Source organism: Gordionus sp. m RMFG-2023, chromosome 5 (assembly GCF_954871325.1).
Source record: "Gordionus sp. m RMFG-2023 chromosome 5, tfGorSpeb1-WG-v2, whole genome shotgun sequence".
In the NCBI taxonomy this organism is placed as follows: Eukaryota; Metazoa; Nematomorpha; class Gordioida; order Chordodea; family Parachordodidae; genus Gordionus; species Gordionus sp. m RMFG-2023.
The window spans coordinates 5,256,671-5,282,473 of record NC_088779.1 but is presented as its reverse complement, the minus strand read 5'-3'; the positions used below and the strand labels follow the sequence as shown (position 1 = coordinate 5,282,473).

The following is a 25,803-nucleotide window of genomic DNA, read 5'->3' as shown; positions in this document are numbered from 1 at the left end:
GTTATTTTTTTAGTTTTTTTTTTGATAATTATGGGAAATCTTTGTTGTCTACAACATAATGACAAAATAGAAAAAATTAACAAAAATTCCCGGCCATTTGTTGAAAAACTTGAGCCCTTGCCTAATTTATCCATAAATTTACGTTCGACAAATCAGCCTCATTCTCCCATTCAATTATCCATCACATCTAATATAACCCCTTCCTATAGGAGCAATATTACTAGTGTGCCACAATCTCAAAATGATAGCCTAAATAGAACAACACCTAATTTACGCGAAATTAAAATATTTATTGCACTTTATGATTATGAAGCTAGGACCACAGAAGATTTGAGCTTTAAAAAAGGTGAACTACTTGAAATAATCAATGATACTCAAGGAGATTGGTGGTTTGCCCGATCTAAGCAGACTAAAAAGGAAGGATATATTCCATCTAATTATGTTGCCAAGTTTAAGAGCATTGAGGCTGAACCGTAAGTGATTTTGAATTATTTAATATTTTATGTTATAAATTTTGATGTATTTCCTTATTAAAAAAATATATATGCATAACATGTTAATTCTTTCAAAACACAATGACATAAACTATATAATCCTGCCTTCAGCTATGAAAATTAAAAGTTTATAAACTAAATATATTCTATATTTATAGAACATAAAATTATATATCTTTCTATATTTATTTCATCTCTTAATTTAATAATTTGAATTACATTGTTAAGACAAGATTTTTCCAATATAATTTATTTTATTGATTTTTTGGTTTGCTTTATAAGCTAATTTCATTACACCCTTGTGATCTTGGTCATACACCTTCTGCAAACAAAATTTAAATATTTTATTTTTATATTGATTTTATTACATATCAATATATTTAAAGTTATCTTGATTGATTATGATTGCTACATAGTATAGTTAATTTGCCAGGTCCAGCCAAATACATTTTAGAGAATTTAAACAAAAAAAATCTTTATTTGAATTGACTCAAATACTGAAGTTCATTATTCAAATGTTTGAATTAACATTATTTTTTGTTTTTTCAACTAAATCCTCTAATCTTATCAGGCCACCCAGCTTGAATAACTAAACATCCCTACTTGTACATCTCAAAAAATGTTTTATTATATATACAATTCTCGTTGACTTTTTTTTAAGTATAAGTGATTAAATATATTTTTGTAATATTTGCTTTTTTAACCTTATCAAATCTAACAAAATTAATTGTTATAAAAAATATACCAAACATTTTTATCATTGATAAATAAAAAGAATCCTTAAAAATTTTTTTTACAAAAATAAAATATCTAAAAATCAGACATCATTATTTATTTTTATTATTTGATTCATAAGTGTTTTAAGCTTAAATAGGTGTCATTGATTACTCTTTACATTGGTGGGTTATTTTCCATTAAAACTGCAAACTTCAGTTTCAAAAACATTGTTAAGTCTGGAGATCTCTTAGGTTGCAGAAATGTTTGGCTATTTAACAACATGAGTCCAATTAACTGCCCACATATTATCTGGCCCATATAAAATGTTTTTCCATGCAACTTTTAAGTAGATTTATGGTTAACAAAGATTGCACATTTACAGGTTTCTTATTAATTGTAGGGCTGGCTTGGTAACCAAAATGCATACCATTAAAAAAAATCCACACTTTTATAGTAGGGCTGTGCCCATTCACATTTTTCACCAATCTGATATTACTAAAAAACCGATCCAATATTATTTATATTGATTTTTATTTACCATCTATCTCTGTATCAATGTCTAAAAATATAAATAATTTCTATAGAAAAAAAATCTAACTTTCATGAATGATGAAGTTTAGTTTTTTTTAAATTTCCCAAAAGTTGGTAATCTCATTTAAAATATTTGTAATGTTTATGGGGTGAATGTAATGTTGTTAAATAGCTCTATTTAGCCGATTTCTGAAAAGGAAATATTATTATCTAAGCCTCGAATCGCCGATAGAAGTCCAATCCTTTCTACCATCTGTGGGTAAAATAAATAAACTTGCAGGCCCAATTCTAGCTTTACCCATTTAGGGGGGCAGACAAAAATTTTGGGGAGATAGGGCAGTTAAGAAAAAAAATTTCTACACCATAGAAGAAATATTTAAGTTATTTGAACACAAAATTGGAATATTTGATTATTTGAAAAATACCACATATAAAAATATGCTATGATCAAATATGTTCATAAAATTAGATGAAAGATAAGAATTGACTTAAAGCTGGAAAGAAATAAGTTGATTTAATTATTTTACAAAGATTTTATATATAATATTGATATAGTTTAATCGTGCTTGTATAACACTTGTTAGGAATTCAATTATAAATGTAATTTATAAAATATTTATAGCTATATTACAATTTATATTATGGTTGGTAAAAACATTGTTTAAGGTTATAGATCTTACAAGGAAGACAAAAATACTTTAAAATTGTTTTGTCATATATAATTATAACCATATTATTTCAGCTTCAATTAATTATTCAACCTATATATAGGTATTTATAAAACTTTAAAGAAAATCTTCTTCCATTATTAATAATAGTCTTTTTGAGTGATGTTGGTATGTTAAAAACCCCGATTTAAATTTTAGCCAAAATAATATTATGTAAGCTTTATCGGTAAATAGATATCCAAACCTTTCTGCCATCTATGAGCAAATTCAATCATACATAATATTATTTGGGTTATTATTTTGATAGGGCCCTTTTTAAAAATTGACCCGAACCGGGTTTTTTAATAACACTAGATGTTGGCCTATTTGGTGATACCTGATTCAAACCAGTTGTGAAAATATTTGCCATATGAGTAACTTGAAAATCTAACCTATCCATTTTTGTTTTTGGGGGCTCAGGCTCATTTTACTTTATTCTGAATCTCGGCACCTTGATCATTCTCACCTTCATCAACTAAATTAACTACGTTTACATTTTCTCTTTCCTCATTACAGTGTGAGGCGCGTTGGCGCTATTAGGTATTTCAGCAAATTTGAATATATAGTTTTTTTTAAAACAGATTATGGTTTGAACAACAGTCATTTCTCTTCAATTACGTTCTTAATATTTAAAATAATTCAGTAACCAAAAGAATTTTGAAAAAAAATTTTTTGTTCCTCCCCTCATCAAATAAGCATAGAATCGGACCTGTAGGCTTGAGTAATCTACTTTTGGCAAAAAACTTGAGTTAACTGTTATCATTAAAATTTCAGGTTCAAATATTTTAGCCTCAATTGACCAGAGATCTTGGCCAGTCCCATTTTGCAATGAAAATTTTTTAGATGCAAGCTCAGCCCCGGCCCATGTTTAATATTTCTTTAAAAAATATATCCCAAGCTCCATAAAAAAAAGTTTCAAAATGATATGCTCAAGCCCATATCCAAAAATTTAATTTAATGTGTGTTCATATGAAAATAAATAATATTTTGAGTGTATTTTAGGCAATCATTTTGTTTTGCAAATACTGAAATTTATTATTATAGAATAAGAATGTTAGCAACTGTTTTAAAAAAAGCTAAATTTTAAATAAAAAAATTGGGTATAAACCCATTAATAATTTTTTTTTATTAACCCAGGCCTGCTATAAAAATGTGATATTAGTAAGTAGGCCCACTCTAGGCCTATTTCATTTGCCCCAAAATTTTTGAGGATTTTTTTTATGCATCAAAAACATCAATAAAAGATTTTTTGCTATTTTTTTTTATTTTGAAGAGCATTTCGAACTTTGGGATGATGTTGCTTGGGAAGATCCAAAAAAATTTTATGATCTAGATTGGGGAAATGTTAGCTTTCCAAATTAACAAGAGCCCAGATTAAACGACTGTATTTTCATGTTTTTATAATTTTTAATATTGCCTTTGCGACATTTTATCGAGAATGCTAGCGCACTATTAAATGTGGGAGTGGGGTTTCTTCAGTTTAAAACGCATTCAAATATGTACAATCAAAATTTTCACCTTTCCCCTAAGAATATGATTGCTTCTATGATTTTTTTTTAGCCGTTGTAGCCTGCAAGAAAACGGTTTAATCTACTTATATCTCCAAAAAAAATCATCTCAGATAATTTTTTGAAAAAAAAAATCTAGTTCAACTTTAACGAAAGCGGAAATAAATTAAATATCGTCTCAAGACCTAGCGAATTTTTTTTGGCACGCGTCTGTAAATTAAGTCCAACTTTCCTATAATCTTATTCACCTAACTATACCTACAATTAATCTGTCTAAGTTCCTTATTATCCCTCATTCATAATTAGCCCGAATTCGCGGCGGATGTATACACGATACGTGGGTATTTCTCGTGTTAAACGGCTCATTTTGAGCCGATTTTTTAAAACGAGCCAGAAAAATATTGCCTAAGTCTCAAGATTTCGATAATATATGTCTAGACCTGTGTTCCTCTTATGAGCAATATCTTCAGGCTTGCGTAATATTTGGTGAAATATAGAGTTAGCCGTTTTTAGTAACAACACTAGTTATTTCTTTTAAATGAGTAAATGTTTTACAAGGGTTGTATATAAAAATTCGTTAATCGTCCCAAATAACAAATATTTTCTTTATTTTTATTTTTTAATTTCACTTTTCATTTTCCCCTTTTCCTTCTATTCCTTTTTTTCTTCCCTGTTTTGTCCCCCTTTTTATAATTTTTCGTGAGATTAATTTTTAGCTAGATTAATAAAAAAAACAATATAATATTTATAAAAATAAAATCACAATAAAATACGATAATTATCGATTTTAATTTTTCGCTCCCTTTCCTTTCTTTAATCTCCTGTTTATTTTAAGTAGTGAAAGATTATAGATTTATGGTGTTAAGTTTATGCCTTTTTGTTTTATTATTATAATTACCTATTAAAAATTTTTTGTTAGTGTGTGGTATTAAAACCAAAAACTGCTCCGTGTGTAAAGTTATAATGCGATTACGCGTAATTCGAACACTGAACTCGTTTCCCAAAATTTTCCCCCATCTTTAGCGTTTTTTTTTTAAAAAAGAAGAAACGACCGATACTTTTTGAATGTTTTCGGATTCGATTCGAGATGGTCGATGGCTGGGATTTCTTTTTTTGAGTCTAAAATTTTATTTAAAAAAAAAGAATTCCACAAATAGTTTTAAGCCAAATACCCAAATAAAATAAGGAGGGCTGTGGCGGAAACGTTATTGCAGAAATCGAACTGTTTTTGAACGGTCCGGTTTATACTGGATCATATTGCGTTTACAATCCCATCCCGCTTTTTGGTTTTGATTTCCAGTGTCTCGATCGTAACCTTTTTCCCCGCACCGCCGTTTTTAACGTGTTTTAAAAATTATTTTATGATCCCCACGATACGGGGAAATTTTAAATTTATTACCACCAATATCGAATTTTTTTTTCTTCTTTATTAACGAATACCTTGTCGCGCCTAAAAAAAGAAAAGAAATTAAAACAATTTACATTCTCATCGGATTAATTATTGTCATTGTCGCAAGGCATTCATAAAAAAAAATATAGGTGTTTCTTATTAAAATTGAAAAAATAAAATATACCTTATAATTATGGTAAATAATTTTTTTTTTATTAAAATTAATTCTCTTCTTTTAAAAAAATCAAATATTTTATAAATTCTTCGAATGAATTGAAATTTTAATAATATTCTTTGTGGAAAAAAAAATAAAAATTAAAACTTTTATTAGTTCTTTAACTTTAAAACATTATTTATTTATTATATTTTATTTTTTAATAAATATTCATTTTTTTTTCTCATTCTTTTTTTTAACTGCGTGGTGTTGTTAAACGGCTCGATCTAACCCAAGATTTTACCCAAAGAATATTACGCAAGCCTGGAGTTAATTTTTTTTACTCATAGACACCATAAGGTTTGGGCATCCATTAGCGAAATCTCGAGGCTTACTTAATATTTTGATTAAAATCATAATTTAAGATCTGCTAAATCGACTGTAAAGTTTCAAAAGTTTTTTCTTCTTCGATTCTCTTAAAGCATTGAATATTTGGAGTATAGTTGAATAATTAGCTAATTCACGATCTACAGGCCCTTGCTTGCTAAAAAAAACCCCAGCTAAGGCTTGAGAAGCTTGTTGATCTCCCCCTACGCTTTCTCCACTATCTTTTCAGAGAAAACCCCCGAGATTTTGGTGATAATTATTCGGCGAAAACATCAGTTTATACTTGCTTAGAATAGGGTAAAAATGGCGCGATCACCCAATTATTATTCAGGAAGAACGTTAGATTTCAATGTTGAACTTTTGAAATAATTTTACTCTTTTCTTTTTTTTTAAAATCTAATTTTTGCTACAATTCTGCCTTCACACTATTGCAAAAAAAAATCAATCTGAATGAATATTCTACAAAGAGCAGTATTATCACTTGAAAATGGCGGTACACGAGCAATCCCAAATAAATAAATAAAGTATCATAACAGGATGGGCCCCCTGAGAATGTGAAGGCTATTGACGCCACTAATAAACATTTTTAGATCAAGGGGCTTCCTGGCCTGAAATCACCCCTCCCTCCCCAACCACCAATATTTACGTTACTAAAACTAACTGCTCAATCTGCCAAGGAGCAACCGATGGTAGCTAACATCATTAAGTGAGTTTTTTCAAAATAGTAATTTTAATTTGTAGAATAAAAAATCTCGTATTTGATGTTAAATGATTGCTTTTTTGATTCTGTCAAAGCATTTCTCCATATCCTTGGCATTATCCGCTTACCTTAGTCCTTTAGACCCCCCTCCTCCTTTAAAGCCGACCTCCCTAAGGTTTAATTGGTGCAATTGTTTCTTACTCCCCGCGCTAAAGGGCCCTACCGCTCATTGGTCAGACATTAGGTGCATCCAATTCAGTTATTCTAAGATGAACTAGCAAACAATATATATATATAGGATTAGCCATCGAATAATTTTTTTAAGGAATAATGTAACACTTGCTTCTCTAATTAGGGAGTCAATAGATTACTGCGGCTGACCTTTTAAAAATACCTCCCACCCCTCGTGCTACCATCACAAAATTATTAGACAGTGTTTTTTTTTAAATGTACATTTTGTCCTAGCTTCAATATATATATTCACATAAGGCTACAACCAAATCTAATATAATCACATTTATATATAAAAAGCGTGAGGAGTGAAACGCGAAAATAATAGTAGCGTGTGAAATACACCTATTTTATGAAATGGCTATCCGCTTCCAACATTGTCACATATTAATTATAAATAACTCTTATACCTGTTACCGTTTATCTAATTAAGTTAACTATTCATTAATCATTTACTTTATATTTTATAATTTATATCATATTATTATATATATATTTTTTTTTTAAATCAATACAAATCACTTAACACAAAAAAATTATTATTATATCTTGGCCCGGGGTAAATTGAAACAATTCCTATTTTATCATTAAATAATAAAAAAAATTATAACACTCGAATTAACATGGAAAAGTGTTTATTTTATAAAGAAAATTTAAAATATATATACTATTATATATTTATTGTTTCATGTTTTGTAATGTAATGTGTATGTTATTAAGTATAGATTTTTGTATTTATACTTAAAACGTGTGGTTGTATATTGTTGTGATTTTGTATTAATACATAAAAAATAAATATAGTTTATATATTTTTATATTTTATTTATATATTGTATTATATTATTATTATTATTATTATAACCTATCGAGCGAAATTCGAGAGAAAGAGAAGAAATTGAATGAAAGAAAATAAAAGGAAAAAAAAATATCTACATATAAATTTTTTTAGAAAAATGCATCTTAATTATGATTGTTCCAGTATCTAGAATGTAATATATATTATAGCTAAATTTCGCCTTTTCCCACTCCCACTATCCCACACTTCATATTTTCTTATTTTTTTGTTGCATCCTAGCCTATACCTTCCCTAGCTATTATAATTACCTAGTGTAAACAATATTAACAGACGTGAGTGTCTTAGCAAATATTCGCACTTTTTTTCGGTTGACTGCGAGGAAGTTAGCCTAATCTTGTCTATAGTAAACGCGTTATGTTCAAGCGGTGCGTTATTCACAAAATCAAGCCAATAAATAAGGCATAATTTATAAATGGTTATGATGACGCTATGATAAAAATTTAAAACATATGTTGCGTATTTCAAAAAATTTCAACGCTATAAAGAATCAGCTGTGATGTCAATTAGTGATCTGCATCGGGCTTAATTTAAAAAAATTTACCGGCCCGGCCCGAATTGATTTAAATATAGAAATTAATTTTTATAATTATTAAAAGTAAAAGACATATGTTATATGGCGTTTAGTTTCAATAAATAAAATCAAAATTTTTTTACATAAAAAATTCAATATAAAATTGATAAATTTCGATATATTTAAAAAAAATTCCAAAGTCCGAACCGATCCGGCCTGATTTTTTTTAAAAATATTCGGCCCGGCCCGAAACCAATTATTTTAAATAGAAATAGTCCCGAGCCCAGCCCGTTCGGGCCTGATACGAGCAGGGCCTAACTTTGCAGATCTCTAATGTCAATAGCGTTAAATAACGCAACGCTTGAACATGTGTTTACTATAAATTTAGCCTCAGATTTATGTTATTCGTCACAAATTCAAAACCGATTGAGCCATTTTTTTTAAAAAGAAACGTCAAATATTTATTTGCTGGCTAACTATGCTCGATTATTGTAGTTTTTTTGGTGCTCAAGTTATATGAAATAATTTATAGGCCATCAACCTGAGGCAGACCCTGAAAAGTTATTAAATAATTAGGTTTTTTTTTATATTTTAGCAGGCTAAAAAACGACCAGAAGGTAGCTTTTAAGCCTAACTAAAACTATCAAATCATTTTCAAGTTATTTGGAAAAATTCATTTATATAAATTAAATTGCCGCCTCATTATCGGATTTTCCGCAGCCTCTAAACAAGCTGAGTTAGCCTTCAGGCTGACATGTCTTCAGTGTCCTGGGCGAACAGGGAAGGGGCGGGAGAAATTTGCCTATATATATCCTTCAGGACGATGAGGTGAGCTCCCTATAAAGTAGGGAGGGGGAGAGAGTAAATTTCGGCCTGTTGCCGCCAAAAAATGTTTTCTCTAATGTAAACGGACGCCGAGCCATGTGGCGTCCACCGTTTGGCCTCATTTTTATAATTTCGGAACATAGACAACTATCGATCCACACGCCTTGCTCGCCATTTCTTTTTAGAAGGAATCATCTGATTTGTATGAATTCCCTATTTGGGTGCATTGCGCAGATGCGATTATTTAAATTTTTAAATAAAAAAAATGAATATTATTTTCAAAGATAATACCAAATTTTTTTATTATTCTTCAGCGCTTAGGCCTTATGCTGTGTCAACTTAATTTTTATACTAAATTGCTCTTCAGTGTAGGCTAGAAAGCTTTTGAACCAGGATACCTTATTTTGGCTTGTTTTAAATTTGGTGGCATTCTTTATTTTCGAATTATTTTCTCTTTTTTTCGTTTTTTTAAATTTTTTTTGGTTATTTATAATAAGTCGACCTAGGACACGGTTTTGAAAAATATTTATTAAATCCTTAATAAAATGATTGCACTTACAGTTTTAAATTTAGAATGTTCTTACCTAAAATTTGAGAGAGATGGAAAATTCTCTCCATAATTTTGCTGTAATAATTAGAAGAGTGCTGACTCCAATATCTTACCCACAGACCGTGATGGTAAGAATTCAAGAAATAAAAGAGCCTCTTAAATCTGCACAATAGCAGGAATGTTGGGAGTTCATAATAAAGGCTAAATAAGAGCGTTATTTATGTTCTGAACCTAACTAGTTCCAAAGAGCAGCAAAATAGGCTAATAGCAACTTTAACTTAGTGTTGTTATAAACAGCTCGATTTTTAAAAACTGCTAACTTAAAATTTTATGGCCAAAAAAATTATTAGGCAAGTCTGGAGATTTTGCACAAAAGTTTGGGCATTTATTAACGAAATCTAATACCACCAACAAAGATATATTTTCTAATAAATCCTCATGCCGCATATTTTCGATAATTTTTCTTACATAAAAAGATTTTCTGATCGCCGCTCTAAAACTTGGGGATGTATATAAATAATTTTATTTATCAAAAATTGCGATAAAATAATATTTTTCATTTTTTAGTCATTTATTTTATATATCAATAATTCTTTTTTTTTATACATGTTTGAATTTTAAAAATGTTCCTGAAAATCATTTTGCCCTTTGGCTGGTCTAATTTTATGGACTTAAATTATATAACGTAAAAATAATATTTAAATTTTTTTTAAAAAAATATTTAAGTGGATGATAAACGCGCTACGCTGCCGTGTAGCGTTAGTTGTAGCGCGTTAAATTAACGGTTAACGGCTCTAATTCCCAATAATTTCCTTCCGATTTGATTTGATCGACAACCATTTTATTTTTTAAAACATTTTATTATTTGCCACGCACACAAATCATACAAACATCGCACGGGGAAAAAAAATAAACATTTTAAAGAAAAAAAAAGTAACTGGAGGAAGGTCGCCCTCGTATAATATTTAATTACTAATTAATCTTATTATATAATAATAATATTTGCGTTCGAAAATATGTTCGAAATGTGTGATTTCTTACCATAAATATTTTAAAATTTAATAAATACGGAATTGTAAAGGGGGGGGGATAGCAGGAAAACGGAAATTGAGTTATATTCACACTCTTTTTAACATTACCTATGATTCGCCTTGGGTATACAAGTAAACCTTGCTAAGATGTATGAATTGTTTTGAAATTTTTTTGATTTACCTTCATTTGAGCAGAACACCAATGATGCTATGATTGGTTAGATTTTTAAATAGTTACAAACTAATATATATGTTGACCATCAGGCTACCCTCGCAGATATCAATGACGCTATTATATTGTAACCCCCCCCCCTGTTAGAGGTCCCTGTCACGAATTCTTCTGGAACAAAGGAATGAAAGCAGGGGGGAGTAATATAATTAAAATTAAATAAATTAACTACATTAATTTTGCACGTATACACAATATGTTTATTTTAACAAAATGAATATTATTCCCCATTCCTCAGCCATCATTCATATCTTCTCATACTCAATCTCAAATACCCTTCAAAATAAAAACACTATTTTTTTTAAAAAAAATGGAATTTTTTTATAAACATATTAAATTAAATATATTATATTAATTTAATTACAAATTTATATAGCCTTGATCAAAATAAAAAAAAATTTATATAAAAAAGTGGGGTGGAGTGGAGGGTTGTTTGAAGATAATCTTTTTAAATAAAAAAAATTTAAATATGAAAGTGTATTTTCGATTTTCAATCTCGAAAAAAAATGTTTATTTTGATTTATAAATTTTTTGATCTCATACTTTTTCAAAAACCCCCAACCCGATTGTTAATATAATGACTTAACCCATTAAGGGCCGGGAATATAGGCGGCAGAGGCCTTCTTGTTTCTTGGGCCTTAATTTTTTGACCAAGCCCGACCCAGGCCCGCAATAGAACATATTTATAGGCCCGGCTCGCCTCATATCTAATATTTAAAAAAAAATTCCCAAGCCCATAGTAAGTTTCAAAAAAAATTTCCCAAGCATGGCCCAAACCCATATCCAAAAATTGAATTTAAATAAAAATAAATATTATTATAGAAGAAAAAATGGCAATATTTCTTTAAGTTAGCAACTATTTCATATAAGCTAAATTTAAATTTAATAATTTTAGGCCCAGCCTAAGTCCATTAAAAAAATTCATTAACTCAGGCCCACTGAAAATATGATATTAGGCCCACCCGGCCCATCAAGGTCTCTGATAGACTGGCCTCAATATAATAATTTAAGAGTCAATTTCTACTCATTAGCATCTCTCTAGGCCATATTTATCAAAAAAATAAAATAAAAAATAACCCTTACCAAGGCAACATCTGTTCAATAATGTTAAACTTTTTAGGATTAATATTTGCACAAAAGAAGCAGTAACCCGCCTTTAATCTCATTCCAAAGATGGTTCACGAACTGTATTATCTTGTTCTATGTTAGGGGAGGGGTGGGGTGAGAGAGGGATATATCAAAGACCTGCAGCGGTATCATTTACACGGCCCAACCCGGATTTTTTTAAAATTTATTTTTTAATTTTTATAGCTAATAATGGCGATTTAAAATATACGGCCCGACCCGGGTATTTAAAAAAAAATAATTTCTTTACGTTTTCGTTTGGAGCATTTAGCAATACCATAATTCTATTGTACATTATTTCTCATTTACGCTTTATTCTCTTAGTAAACTTAGATCTTGATAATGGAACTGTATTCAAGCGCCTCGATTATGAGATCGCGAGGTTTACTTCTAGGCGTGACTTTATATCTTGAAAGATAATCATAAATTCAAAAATATATAAAAATTTCTAACATCCAAACATTTTTCCAAGTACATTATTTTGCTTGATTATTAATTAGCTATTGTTGGAAGTATGAGAAGTACTTTTGATTCTGTAATGCATCCCTGGAATTTAGGGCTGCATAGATTTTTACTTCTTTTGATTATCGTTGCTAAAGGGTATACTTTGAGTTCAAAAAGATCTAGAGGGGGGGTATAATTTTATTGAATCTAAAAGGATATTTTTCTGATCTTTCAGACGATTTTTTAAAAATGGCTAACTCAATGTTTTCTCCCGAAAAACATTGCGCCAGCCTGAAGATTTTGGTCATAGATGGCACAAAGGGAGGCTTGTGCAATATTTTCTGGCTCAAATATTGAGTTAGTCGTTTTTAAAAAGCGAGTCCGTTTTAACAACACGAATTAGTTGCATGCATATGGATTTTTTAAAATCTGAGCTGAATGGGACCGAGTTGGTTCGATTTTCAAATCGATCTACATGAAGTCGGCAACTCGTGATACGGTTTAGCCGTCACTATCCGCAATATTTAGCCGGTTTTATTAAATATGTGATATATTTTGCATCTTTCTTTCTTTCTTTAAAAAAATTTTTTTAAAAATAAATAAATATTGGGATCAAAATGTTAATTGCCTTTTATTTAAATTGCCTCTTATATATATATTCTTTTTGTTAATTATGTAAATTTTAAGAGGTACAAAAAAAATATTTTTTTATTATCTGTAATTATTTTGTCGCGAAAAAAAAAACACCAAAATTGGTTCACATTGGATCAAAATAAATGTTTTTTTTAAGTTGTATTTTTTATATTTTTGAAAGATAAAAATTTTTTTTTAAAAATTTATAGAAAAGATTACCTAAATTTAAGGAATCAACAAAATTCAAGATAAAATAGAGAGTATTTGGAGAGGTGTTGGTGGTATTGTTGTTACCCTCCTTTCACAGTTAGCGGAAAAATTCGTGGTAACTGTCATGCAGGGTGACCCCTCATTCACAGTTGGCGCAAATTCGTGTTTGAGAATACAGAAATACAGATTTTGTATAATTCGCCGCGTATTCACGCTAACTATTAATGAGGAATTAAGCGGCACAATTTTTGAAAACGGATAGCCCAAAATTTTAGCAATAAAATATTGCGTAAAGCCTGGAGATTGCTCGTAGTAGACGTAAAGGTTTGGACATCTATTAACGCAATATCAAGACTCGCGTAATATTATTTTGGCTAAAATCTCGAAAATCTAGTCTTTTAACGGCACTAGTTGACGGTTAGCATATTAAAAATCGCCCAAGGTTTAACTTTATTGGATTTGGGGATTTTGCAGGATTTATCACAGCTGATGAATTTGTGAAATTTTTTATTGGGATCAATTTTTTTTATTAATAAATTATCGTATTTGGGAAGGGAAAAATAAAATGTATTTACGATGGGCGCTATTTATAACAGCTAATCGATATGGCATCTTTTAATGGGATAAATTTTTGTTGACAATTTAAAGAATATATAAATAAATAATGATCTCTGGAGCTGGACGTGATGCCACGCGATTTTAACAATCGATTGATTTTTATAGAATATATTATTCGTGAATATTAATAATTCTTAGATTTTTATATCAAGATTATGATTAAAAATTATAATATATTAAAAAAGAAAAAGAAAAATTTATTTCATTTAAAAGATTTAATTATAAAATCAATCAGCTGTTAAATCGCTTGAAAAAAAAATAGGCCCACGTCTCCAGGCTCAAAGGGTTTGCTTCGGGGCGGGATGATTTTCTAATACCATTTAGGATTTTTTTTCTAAATTGATGCTCGGACTTTGAGATTTCCGCTCATTATTAGCGAAAATTCACGAATGAGAGGTGCAAAAGTTTTACTGGTATATATCATTTTTCTTAGAATAAGTTTTTGATCCCCCTTTGCCCGACACTCGTCAGCCGAGGATCTTATTAATTACTCATTTTAGTGTGAGAGAAGAAGGGGATTCGTAGGTTTAAATCGATTTCCTTTAGCTTCGTAAAATAGATAATAAAAATCATGTCACATCTCAATGGGGTGATTTTATGATGTAATACGGAATATGACTTTTGGATCTAAGGTGCTTAATTATTTTTATAAATAATTATGGTATATGCCTATTTTGGGTGGGGGATTTTTCTCATACATTTTTTTTCTGATTCATAATTTGGTTCATATATTTTTTTAGAGGTATTTAAAGGTATTCTTTATTTTGTATCGTTTAATTTATTTTATTTATAAAATAGTATCTTAAAAGGTTTTTTTTAGATTTACGATCCTTATGGTCATATTATATCGCTACGTTTAATTTATTTTTAAAATCAGATGGTATTTCGGTAAAATTCGGAGGATAGATGCCGAAAAAAAGCTTTTGTCACCCGAAAATGAACACGGCTCTTTCCTGATACGGGACAGTGAAAGTCGGAGGAATGACTTTTCCTTATCTGGTTAGAAATTTCATATATCATTACTTATATATCCAACTTATAATTTTTTTTTCAATGACTTTATAAACTTAGAAGAAGTTAACTAGACTGCCGCTTTGAATAAAGAAATAGAATGTGTACACTTAATTTTGATATTGAAAATTTATAATTTAATCTTTAAATGAATGACAATCATTAAACTTATATTTTTTATACCTTTGACTTTCGATATCTCTAAAAAAAAATATAAGAGGTAGGATGCTAGAATTTTTAAAACTACTTTTAATCACGTGTACCTTAGTTTGTATATGCAAAATCTCACCAAAATTCTCAAGGTGACCTGAGAATCGTGATCGATTAGACCCGGAATGACTCTTAAACAGGTTGCGCCCAACACTTCTCCACCCGTCGGTAAACATGTTACCTATAAGAATCATCAGATTTTCTACTTTAATATTGTGCGCACCAGCACTAATAAATTACAGGATCTATTGTTAAAAATAGGAATGTGCCTCCAATATTAAAGACCTATTTATAAATGTGTATGTTTTAGAATTGGCAGCTAATATTTTATGCATGAACATCTTGGAATATCGATATATAACATAAAACTTGTAAAATTATTATAAGGGAGGCGTCAGAATTCTCCGATCAGAAATTTGATCTGGAACGGATCGGCAAAAATAGAGAGCCGAGCTACAAAAATGGGCTAATTTCATTTGCATATGCTTTTCTTTAAAATATTTTAAAATTTTATTAACATTCCAAGATGGTTTATGCATTAAAAATTTACTGCTTATCTTGTGGCAATTCAAATATACGCACATTTTTTAACCATATCATTTTAATATCGGTAAAGCTTTAGTTATTGGTATTAGTTATCTTATTCATTATGATAACACGTATCTCGTTACGTATAATCAATTTTATTTTTTAATTCTTGAAATTGTTAAACAGTGAGAGACGCTGACACCGTAAAACATTACAGAATACGTCAATTGGACGAGGGAGGCTTTTTCATAGCTAGGCGCATCACCTTCCGCGACCTTCAATCCTTAGTTTCCCATTACGCCAGAGACCCCGACGGATTATGTATCTCGTTGAGAAAGCCATGCATTCAGGTTTAGCCCGAAAAACAAAAAATGCTAATTATAAATTCGCTACTGAGTTTTTCTATAAAATATAATTTATTTTGCGGCCGTAAAAATTCCGCAGTGTTGAATCTCATTAACTTACGCCTCTTGACTCTTATAGTGCGCACAAATTGAGCGTTTGTGTTTTGCCGTGTTTTTTTAATAAAAAAATGTATCGCAAATTGAGGTTGCCTTTTTTTATTTACATTAGTATATATAGTCTATGCAAAATTTTAACCAAGTTATTAAAAGAAGAATTGGTTTTTGTAAATTATATTATCGTCTGCAATTTTATTTTATTAATTTCTAAATATTCCATTTTAAAAGATGAATTCTTTTTTTAAAAAACATTTTATATTAATATCAAATTTTATTTACATATGATTAAACAACTAAGTCGGGATTTTTTAATGGCATCCCTTTTATTATTCATATCTGGGTGACAAAGTTTTGTCGGCAATCTTGCGGAAAAACCTGGGTTCTTAAAGAACTAGTCTTAGATAGCAAAATGAATGAATAAAGAAGCATTGAAAAAAAGGCTACCCAGTTAAAATTGATCAATTTGCACGATACCATTTGAAACGCTATTTCCGTTTGCAACGCTCAAATTGTGCGCACTATTAAGAACCAATAAAAACCACCTAGCCTTGCGGTGTCTCCCCTTTCATAGATTTGTTTACAATTTATATCATTGCCATAACCCCCTAACTAAGTTTTAAAAGCCCTCTTAATGGAAAAACAACTTCTTTTTTCGTTTGGGCAACAAATTTTTATTAAAATGACGGATGGTTTGTTGTGTTACCTGTTTTCATTTATATATAACCCTATCTCATATCAGGCCTGGCTGAAATATTAGTTTTTATTCGCCCACGTCTTTTATAACACGTTTTACTTAACTGTCATGCTTCTTGCTTTGTATAATTAATTCCAGAAAATCATTTATTCCTAGTTATACATGTTTTTTTTAACAGGTCGATAAACCCGGAACCATAGGCCTGTCCCACAACACTGTGGACCAATGGGAAATAGATAGGACCTCCCTCAAATTTATTCGTAAGAGAGGTCAGGGTCAATTTGGAGAGGTCTGGGAAGGATTGTGGAATAACACTACGCCCGTCGCCATCAAAACACTCAAACCCGGTAAGTAACCAAGTTTACATCGGGAATTATAATATTTTTTAAAAAAATATACATATGACTAAAGGCTATAAATAGGATACATTTTGTCCCAGTCCATCGAAATATGCCTTTTCTTTCAGAGATAATAAATATTAGAGATCTGCAAAAAATTGGCCCGACCCGTACCTGGCCCGGCCGGGCCTGGACCTATTTCTTAAAAAAATTTAGGGCTGAGCCGGGCCTATTATTTTTAGAAAAATTCGGACTGGATCGGGTCTTGGAAAATTTTTTAAAAAATATCTAAATTTATCAATTTTATGTTGAATCATATAATATCAAAAAAGCCGCCTATATATTTTATGTAAAATAAAAATATTTAATTTTATTTTTACTTTTATTTTTGGGTATGATAATTTTAAAAAAAAACTTACCATTGTTCCCGATTCACAACACCTTTTTTTTCTTAGAAAAGGGTGGACTGGACAAATCCCTATTTGCTGATCCAACGAGGAATTTTTTATTAGAAATGAGAATGCCCATTCCCCCCCCCATCTAATTTTTGATATTCTCAAATTACAATTTCTTTAAGACTATGTCCAAAAAAAAATTCCACAAGTTTACAAACTTTCGCAAATTTTAAAATTTTAATGAAATCGAATATATTATAATAGTTTTATTTATTTTTTTTATTAAAGTTTCGAAAGTTTTCTGAATTCATTTTTTAATATTTTGGACACGGCATAAAGAATAATCATGATTTAACGATTTTTTAACAATAAAATAAAATAAATGACTTATTTTTAGGCACAATGGATCCCAAGGATTTTTTGAGCGAGGCCGCTATCATGAAAAAATTGCAGAACTTTAAACTCATTCAACTATACGCTGTTTGCACCTTGGTGGAACCAATTTACATCGTCACCGAACTCATGAAATACGGGAGTCTGTCGGAGTACCTAGTTACTCGTGAGTTATTGAATAAAATCCATTCCCTTATTTCTCATTATCTATATTTATCAGAGGCCTGCTAGCTGGGAATGGGCGAAAAAATTGTAGATTAAAAATTTTGGGCAGATTTTTTTTAAAAAAAATTGATTTAAATTATAGTACTGTTTAACATTTCTAATCTTATCACCTTCAAAAAAAAACGTTTACTTTTTCAAAACTTTATGAATAAATTTTGTTAAAGGACTCCATTTTGAACCCATTTTTAAAAGGGCTAACTTAGTATTTTATCCATAAAAATATCACACAAGCCTGAAGATTTTGCTCAGATTGTACCAATGTCTAGACATCTATTAGCAAAATCTCGAGGCTCTAAGCAATTATTTTTTGGCTTAAATATAGAGTTAGCCTTTTTTCAAAAGCGGATCAAAACGAGCCGTAATAAATTATTTTAAAAAATTTTTTTTTATTTAATACTTACTTTTAATATAAATAAAATACAGTAAAATATAGGTAATAAAATAAAAAATTTTAACTAATTTTTAATATATAAAAACTTTTATATATATCATAAAATTTAATTAATTATAAAATATATAAATTTATAATACTTTAAATTGTGTTCAACAATTAAAATATAAAAACCTTGATAAAAACTTAAAAATAATAGTCATTTAAATTTTTTAAATAATCAAACCAAAAATAAATGAATTCTAAAATGGATATTAACTATTTTATATTTACTTTTATTTATCTATTATAATAATCATAAGCCTATGAAATATAACAATCTAAAATAAATTATTAACGGATACTTATAGTTACTCTATAAAATAATAGTAAATTACGATCAAGTGTCTCTTTAATTTAGAATTTGAAGCACATTTTACATTTGCTTAGGATAGAATTAGTTCCTTGTAAATAGGATGTTACTGTAAATTATTTATTATATTGAGCCAATAGTAATATTAATTCATCTGATTCTGGTATTTCAGTCAGATGATGATAATGAAATATCCACATCCCATGCTTACGCTAATCCATAAAATATTATTATTCAAAATAACTAAACTATACTAAAGGGCAGAAATAAATAGTGGGCCCGGGTTAAAGAAATTCAAATGCGATAAATGAAACAAGCCAATTATAAAAAAATAACCCTTATTTTCTTCATAAAAAAAACTCGGATTAATATTTTTCTATTTTCAAATTAATAAAAATAAGAAGATTCTTAAATGCGAACGTGTTCTTCAAACAAAGGAACTCCGTTTATCTTTTAAAAATTTTATGAAACTATCCTCAATTGGTCACTGATATTAATTATTTATTATACTGTCTAAAGCTCAATCCTAGGGTCAATTTTTATCCACGGGGAACTTAGTTATTACTTAGGATCATCTATTTAGCTATTAATTTTTTTTATATCTCAAATCATATCTTACTTTCATTTTTTTTAAAGTATATTATTAATTTTTTCCCTCCTATATCATAACGCAATTAGCCCGAGGTCAAAGTCTCAAAATACCCCAGCTCATAGACATGGGCTCCCAAATAGCCTCCGGCATGGCTTACTTGGAATCCGAAAATTATATTCATCGGGACCTAGCGGCTAGAAATATTTTGGTCGGGGATAATAACCAGGTAAAGATTGCAGATTTTGGACTCGCTCGATTGATCAAAGTAAATATTTATTGGCTACCTTTTTATTGATAATATTCTCCTACAAAACAATGCGAAAATGATATTCTTTGAAAATGATATTATATTATTCATATAATAAAACAGGATATGTTAGAGTAGGTATATGAAAAATTATTCGATTCGATTTGAAATTTACAAATACGGATAATAATTTTAAAAAATTTGCCCGATAATACATTTAAAATTATTTTCAAATATTTTTTAAAAAAAAAATTCAATTTCTTACAAAAACGAATATTAAATAATTTATTAGATTCAAGACTAGACAGAATATTCATAATTTTGAATTCATTCAAATGTGTGGACTACATGGGATTCGGCTGTATACATCATCCTGTGGTCTGCACTCAGACTAAATGAGATTTACGCCTTCGGGTCATTTAATTTCCCTGCATACTGCAAAATGACCTCTACAGCTAATAACCATGTGTGTCTAGTTTTGTTAAATGAACTCAATGTTTTAGCCAGAAGGATATTGCCTAAGCCTCGAAATTTCGCTAATACATGTCCAAACCTTTGGGTCATCTATAAGCAAAATCTTTAGGTTTGCGTAATATTTTTCTGAATAAAACGTTGAGTTAGCCTTTTTTTAAATCGGCTCAAATCGAGCCGTTTAACAACACTACGTATATATCACAGTTTTAATGAATGAAAGGGCATTCTAGATCAGTTTGTATATAATATTCGGTGAGAACGAATATCTTTTGGTTCTCCTTTCGGGTATTGAAATCGTATTAGTACCAGGTCGGTTGGGTGTGCCCAAAACATATTTTATGGCCCCATTTTCTAAGTAATGGAAGCTTGATTAATATTTAAAGCTTTTAATTTTTGCTAACGTTAATCATGCAACTATCCTAAGTTGTTATTTGGACAGCTCCTCAAAAATAGATTCTAGCTAACGAAGGGTGGAAGTAAAAAAGAAAAAACTTTAATCATATGGTAAAATAATTGTATATATTTTTTTATTGAAAAAAGGAAAACGAATACGAAGCCAGAGTTGGTGCTAGATTCCCTATAAAATGGACCGCCCCGGAGGCGGCCAATTACAATAGATTCACGATAAAATCTGATGTTTGGTCTTTCGGTATTCTCGTCATGGAACTCGTTACCTACGGCAAAATTCCTTATTCCGGTTAATAATATTGATTTTGGGAAAGTTCCGGGGAGCCATTTTGTTTTGTTACTTTTTAGCCTTTTTTTTTGTTTTGAAAATAACTGGTAACCCACATGGAAGATAAAAATGTGGTATAAAATTATGGTGAAATTTGTTAAGATGAATTTAAATTTAAGATAACAAATATTAATTGATTACTTTATTAAATATTTAAGAGAAACATCTTGACATTCAAAATTATAAAAAAAAAATATAGATAAATAAAAATGTAATTTTTTTTATTAAATTAACGTTTTCGTATTAAATTTAGACAAATAAAATTTACCTAATCCTATTTAAAGACATATAATAATCGACCAAATTATCGAATGCAAATTATAAATTCAAACCTAAAAGACAGACGATTTTTATAAAAAATGAAACGAAAAAACATTCAATCTCAAACACTTTTAAAATTAAAATTAACAGACCCTGTTATTTCTGTTTCTTTAAACAATTTTATAAAGAAAATGTTTATTTTAATTCTGATTGCTTTCAAATTTTCTTACATAAAACGTGAGAAGTCGGGATGCTTTATGAAAACTCATTTTTTAAAAAAAAACTTACTCTTTAAAACATATTGCGCAAAGTAGCCTTTCTTTCTTTCAGGATTGGACTTGTATTAACAAAATCTCAAGTCTTGCCTAAGATTTATGTTGGCTAAAATTTTATTTTAAAATCGGGAAAATTGGGCCCTTTTATCACCACTATTTGGCTCATTTATCTGAGAAAATTTAAATAAAATATTTCACAAAAATTAAGGTATGAGTAACGCCGAAGTTCTTCACCAAGTCGAGCACGGTTACCGCATGCCATGCCCTCCTAACTGCCCCGCTCTCTTATACGACACCATGCTTGATTGCTGGAAGAAGAACGAACAAGACCGCCCCACTTTCGAGACCCTGCACTGGAAACTAGAAAATTTCTACAACATGGAAGATACCGAATACAAAGAGGCGTCTATCGCCAATTAAAATTTGGGATTTTTTTTCCTTCTTTTTTCTCTTCAAATATTAGATATTTTTTGTCGCGGGCGCATAGAAAGTGGAGACTTTATACAATTCGATTATATTGTTGTTTTTTCCTTCTCCTTTCAAAATAATAAGGGGGGGGGGGGGGTGAAGGCAAATATTTTGTGATACGGAAAGAAATGCTAAAAATTATGCCAGGATGGAAGGACCCTATCATAGCCAATCTAATGAATAAAAATGATTGACGCTGGAGTTTGTTTTTTTTTTCAAAACGAATATATTAAGTATTTTATATGGCGTGTTTCAAAGCGTATATATAATTATTAATTTCGCATTCGGTGGTTTTTTTTATTGTTAACAGAATCGTTATTGAAGCATTTAATATAATTCTAGCATTGTTAGTTCCCTCTGTTGAAATATCTTGCCATAAATAAGTGAAGAATTTATCATACTTTATTTTCTCTTGATTAAAAAAAATAATAAGATTATAATATATATATTAATAAATCAAAATGTAAATTATTTGAAAATAAACCATTTTTCGATGTAGTGTAAATTTATTCTGTAAATAGCTTATTTTTTTTTAAATCTTTTTTATAAAAAAAAATTAGTTTTTTTATATAAAAAATATTACAAATATTTTATATTATATTATTATTTTTTTCAATGAATCTCCCCCCATCCTTCTCCTTATCAAAAAATAATATTCTAAATAAATATATTTTTAATTCGAAATTATTTAAGGCTGCGTTTCAATAATGTATTAGTCGAACAAATATTAACTACTTCGAAATGTCTCTAAAAACATAGCAGAAAAAGGTTAGCCCTCTTTTGGCTATTTCGAAGCCTAGGTAATATTTGTTTTGGTAAAATCGTTTTTTTTGACTTTTTTGTTTATATTTAGCCAATTTTTTATTACTAAAAAAAAAGTTATATATATAACAATTTCTTTCTCTTTTACAAGTATTTGTCCTACGTAAGTTTATTTTCTTCTCCCCCCCCCCTTTCTCCTACCACGGAGAAAATATTATTTGTATTTGTGAAGATAAATGTGTAATTTATTTTGCGGCCATATTGATACTCCATTTTTCTTGATTTTGGTACGAGCAATCGTCCATTGTATTATATATATTTTTTATAATTATTTTAATATAATAATTCATTAGATGTATATATCTCCGATTTATCTAGTTATGATAAATCACGCCACTTCCAGATCGATATACTTTTATCCTTTTTTTTCCTTCTCGTTTTACTGCATTTAGAAATATAATAAAAATAACCCAAGCCATTTTTTTTATACCCATTTCATTTAAATATTTTATATAATTTTTTATAGGGTTTGCAATTCACCTATCCTTTTTTAATTTTATTTTTTTTACAAAACAAAATAATCAAAAAATATTAATAATTCTTTCTGAAAAGGAAATGGGAAAATGTTTAATCAATAATTTACTCGCCAAATTTTTACGTTTATATGTTTTTTTTCTTTAATAACTGGGGTAAGCGAGTCGCGTCTGTGTCATTCATTTTTTTTTATCACAAACGCTGCCTTACCAATAAATGTGTATTTATGCTTTGATGAACACTAATCATGTTTTATATAATATATTTATTTTTAACAAATTTTTTTTAAAAAAATATAAATAGATATTATATTTCAAATTATACAACCCCATACATAATTATTCTTAAATTATGATAATAAAAATTATTAAAATGATATATACGGTTAATTAATTAGTAAAATTTTATTTGCCATCCACGATGGAGCCCTGCAAATTTAAAACCTCGTGAAAAATCGGTCCAGACTTGGATAAAATTCGGGCAGGGTTTAAAAAATATAACTGAGCCTAGCTTTGGCAGGAAAAATTAAATTTGCAAAGCTCTAATCTATGATGTGATTAGGCTTTAGAACTGTTTCGTAACTGTTTAGAAAATAGTAATTTTGAATCTTATTTCTGTTTAGCCTAGGCTATTCAACCATGACACCCTATTCTGGTTTGTTTTAAGTGTACATTAAATAATTACTCGCTATTTATAGAATTTTTTTGGTACAAATGGAACAAAGATGTGGTAAATCATAATGGCCTCGCCTCTTTCTTTTTTTGTTTAGGGAAGCTATGATGGCTAAACAGAAAACTGTTTAAAAATAATTCGAGACTGCCAGGGGTATAACAGATACCTAGCTGTGTACTAAATTAAATTAAGAATTTTGAATCAGAAGCTTTAATTAGTTTTTATTTTTTAATAATTATTTTTTATTTATTTCAAAATATCTTTTTTCATTTAAATATTGCACAAATAAAATGATTAAAAAAATTTAGCTTTTCAATAGTAATAAATTTCCAGAGACACTTCCGAAAAATAGAACCTTTATTTTAATCTGAGAATATAAATAAATTGGAATTTGGATATTTTTTTATGCATAAAAATCACGGATAATTAACTATAAAAGATTTTAGAACTGGGAAAAATTGATCAAAAATGATGCACGCCTAAGCATTCCTAAGAAAATCATATTTTTGATTATGGGTAGTTTGCAAAAAAGCTGATGAAAATCATATTTTTGATTATGGGTAGTTTGCAAAAAAACTGATAAAAACCAAGATCACTAGGTTCCGGCCAAATTTTTCAAGACCTGCCTGGAATTTTTATAAAAAAATTTGCCCAGCCCGATCCATAACAAAATTTTTTTTTATATATGTCCCGAAAAGCTTGAAAATGTGTAAAAATTTAATATCAAATAAAAAAAAATAGTAGCACCTTATTTCTTGCAAGAATTTTAAAATATAGCAATTTATTTGACAAAATGTAAATAAATTTCGGGTTAAAAAATAAAACCGGAACGCAGCCCGAAATTTTTTAAAAAATATGGGCCATGTTATGCAGATCTCTAATATGCAGTTAAAGCATTAATAATTCTAAATTAGTTTTTTTTTTGGTAATATCTATTTATTTATATTTTTAAATTTAGTTAAAACCTAATTAAAAATAAAATTCTATAATTAAGTCCCCAAAAAGGAACCATAATTGTGTCTAAAAATTTCTATTTGAATTTTTTGTCGAATAAAAAGAAATTCTCTGGGTTCATTTGTGAAAAGTCGTATTTTATTATCCAGATTTTTTAAAAACATAAAAGTTGAAGGCGAAAAATGCCCGTTAGTAGAAGTCACTACTGGAGTGAATATGAAGTTTCTAAAATTTTTGTATTTGTTTGCCTTTTTAATTTCTGCCTGTGTTGTGTTATTAAATTGAAATTTATGTTTGAAGGGAATGATGAGACACACGCGTTGATTTGGTGTAAAAATAAAAATATTAGCGCCTCTTGCAAGAATTTTAAAATATATCAATATAATTAGCAAAATGTAAAATGATATAAATATTTAAAAATTTGCCAGACCCGGAATTATTTAAAAATATTAGGCCGGACCCGAAACCCGTTCGAGCCGTGGTATCCAGATTTCTATTCCTTTGATAATTCTAAATTAATTATTTGGTGAGGGGCCGTTTTAGGGCCGAGTAAAAATTGCCTACACAATTCAGTAAAGAATGTGTGGCGGGGTATTGGTAGTAGTTTTCAACTAGCAATAACCGCACCTCGGTAAAACATCATCGGTTACGGTATCGCCACTGCGCAAAGTTAATCTATACAACATCTTTAATTTTAATATATGAACAAATATTTAAACTTCGAATATAGTGTCTAACAGAAATTAATGGTGAATACCTATATTTTATTGTCTAATTATCGTATTTATTTGCTTGGTAATATATTAACCATACAAATTCATTCCATATTTAGTATACATGATATCTAATTTGATAAAGATTATATAATATATCTAAATAAATGCCTTAAATTATTTAACGCCATCTATCATCTATATATTTATTTTTTAAATAAAATAAATAATAATATTTATTTTATTTTTTTTATTAAAAAAAACAA

At 29.0% G+C, this 25,803-nt stretch overlaps 1 protein-coding gene and 1 non-coding gene across 2 annotated transcripts; one reads left to right on the top strand and one right to left on the bottom strand.

The window, feature by feature from the left end:
• LOC135930020 (tyrosine-protein kinase Src42A-like) lies at window positions 1–22,279 on the top strand. Its single transcript, XM_065466786.1, has 8 exons — window positions 1–473; window positions 14,729–14,850; window positions 15,787–15,950; window positions 16,934–17,102; window positions 17,886–18,047; window positions 19,528–19,706; window positions 20,703–20,859; window positions 21,643–22,279. Exons 1-8 carry the CDS (start codon window positions 31–33, stop codon window positions 21,852–21,854), a joined length of 1,608 nt encoding a protein of 535 aa, XP_065322858.1. The 5' UTR covers window positions 1–30; the 3' UTR covers window positions 21,855–22,279.
• A 3,078-nt stretch (window positions 22,280–25,357) lies between these two features.
• Window positions 25,358–25,496, bottom strand: LOC135930598 (U4 spliceosomal RNA). Its single transcript, XR_010572821.1, has one exon. It is a non-coding gene; the product is annotated as a U4 spliceosomal RNA (small nuclear RNA).
• Between the last annotated feature and the right edge of the window lie 307 nt (window positions 25,497–25,803).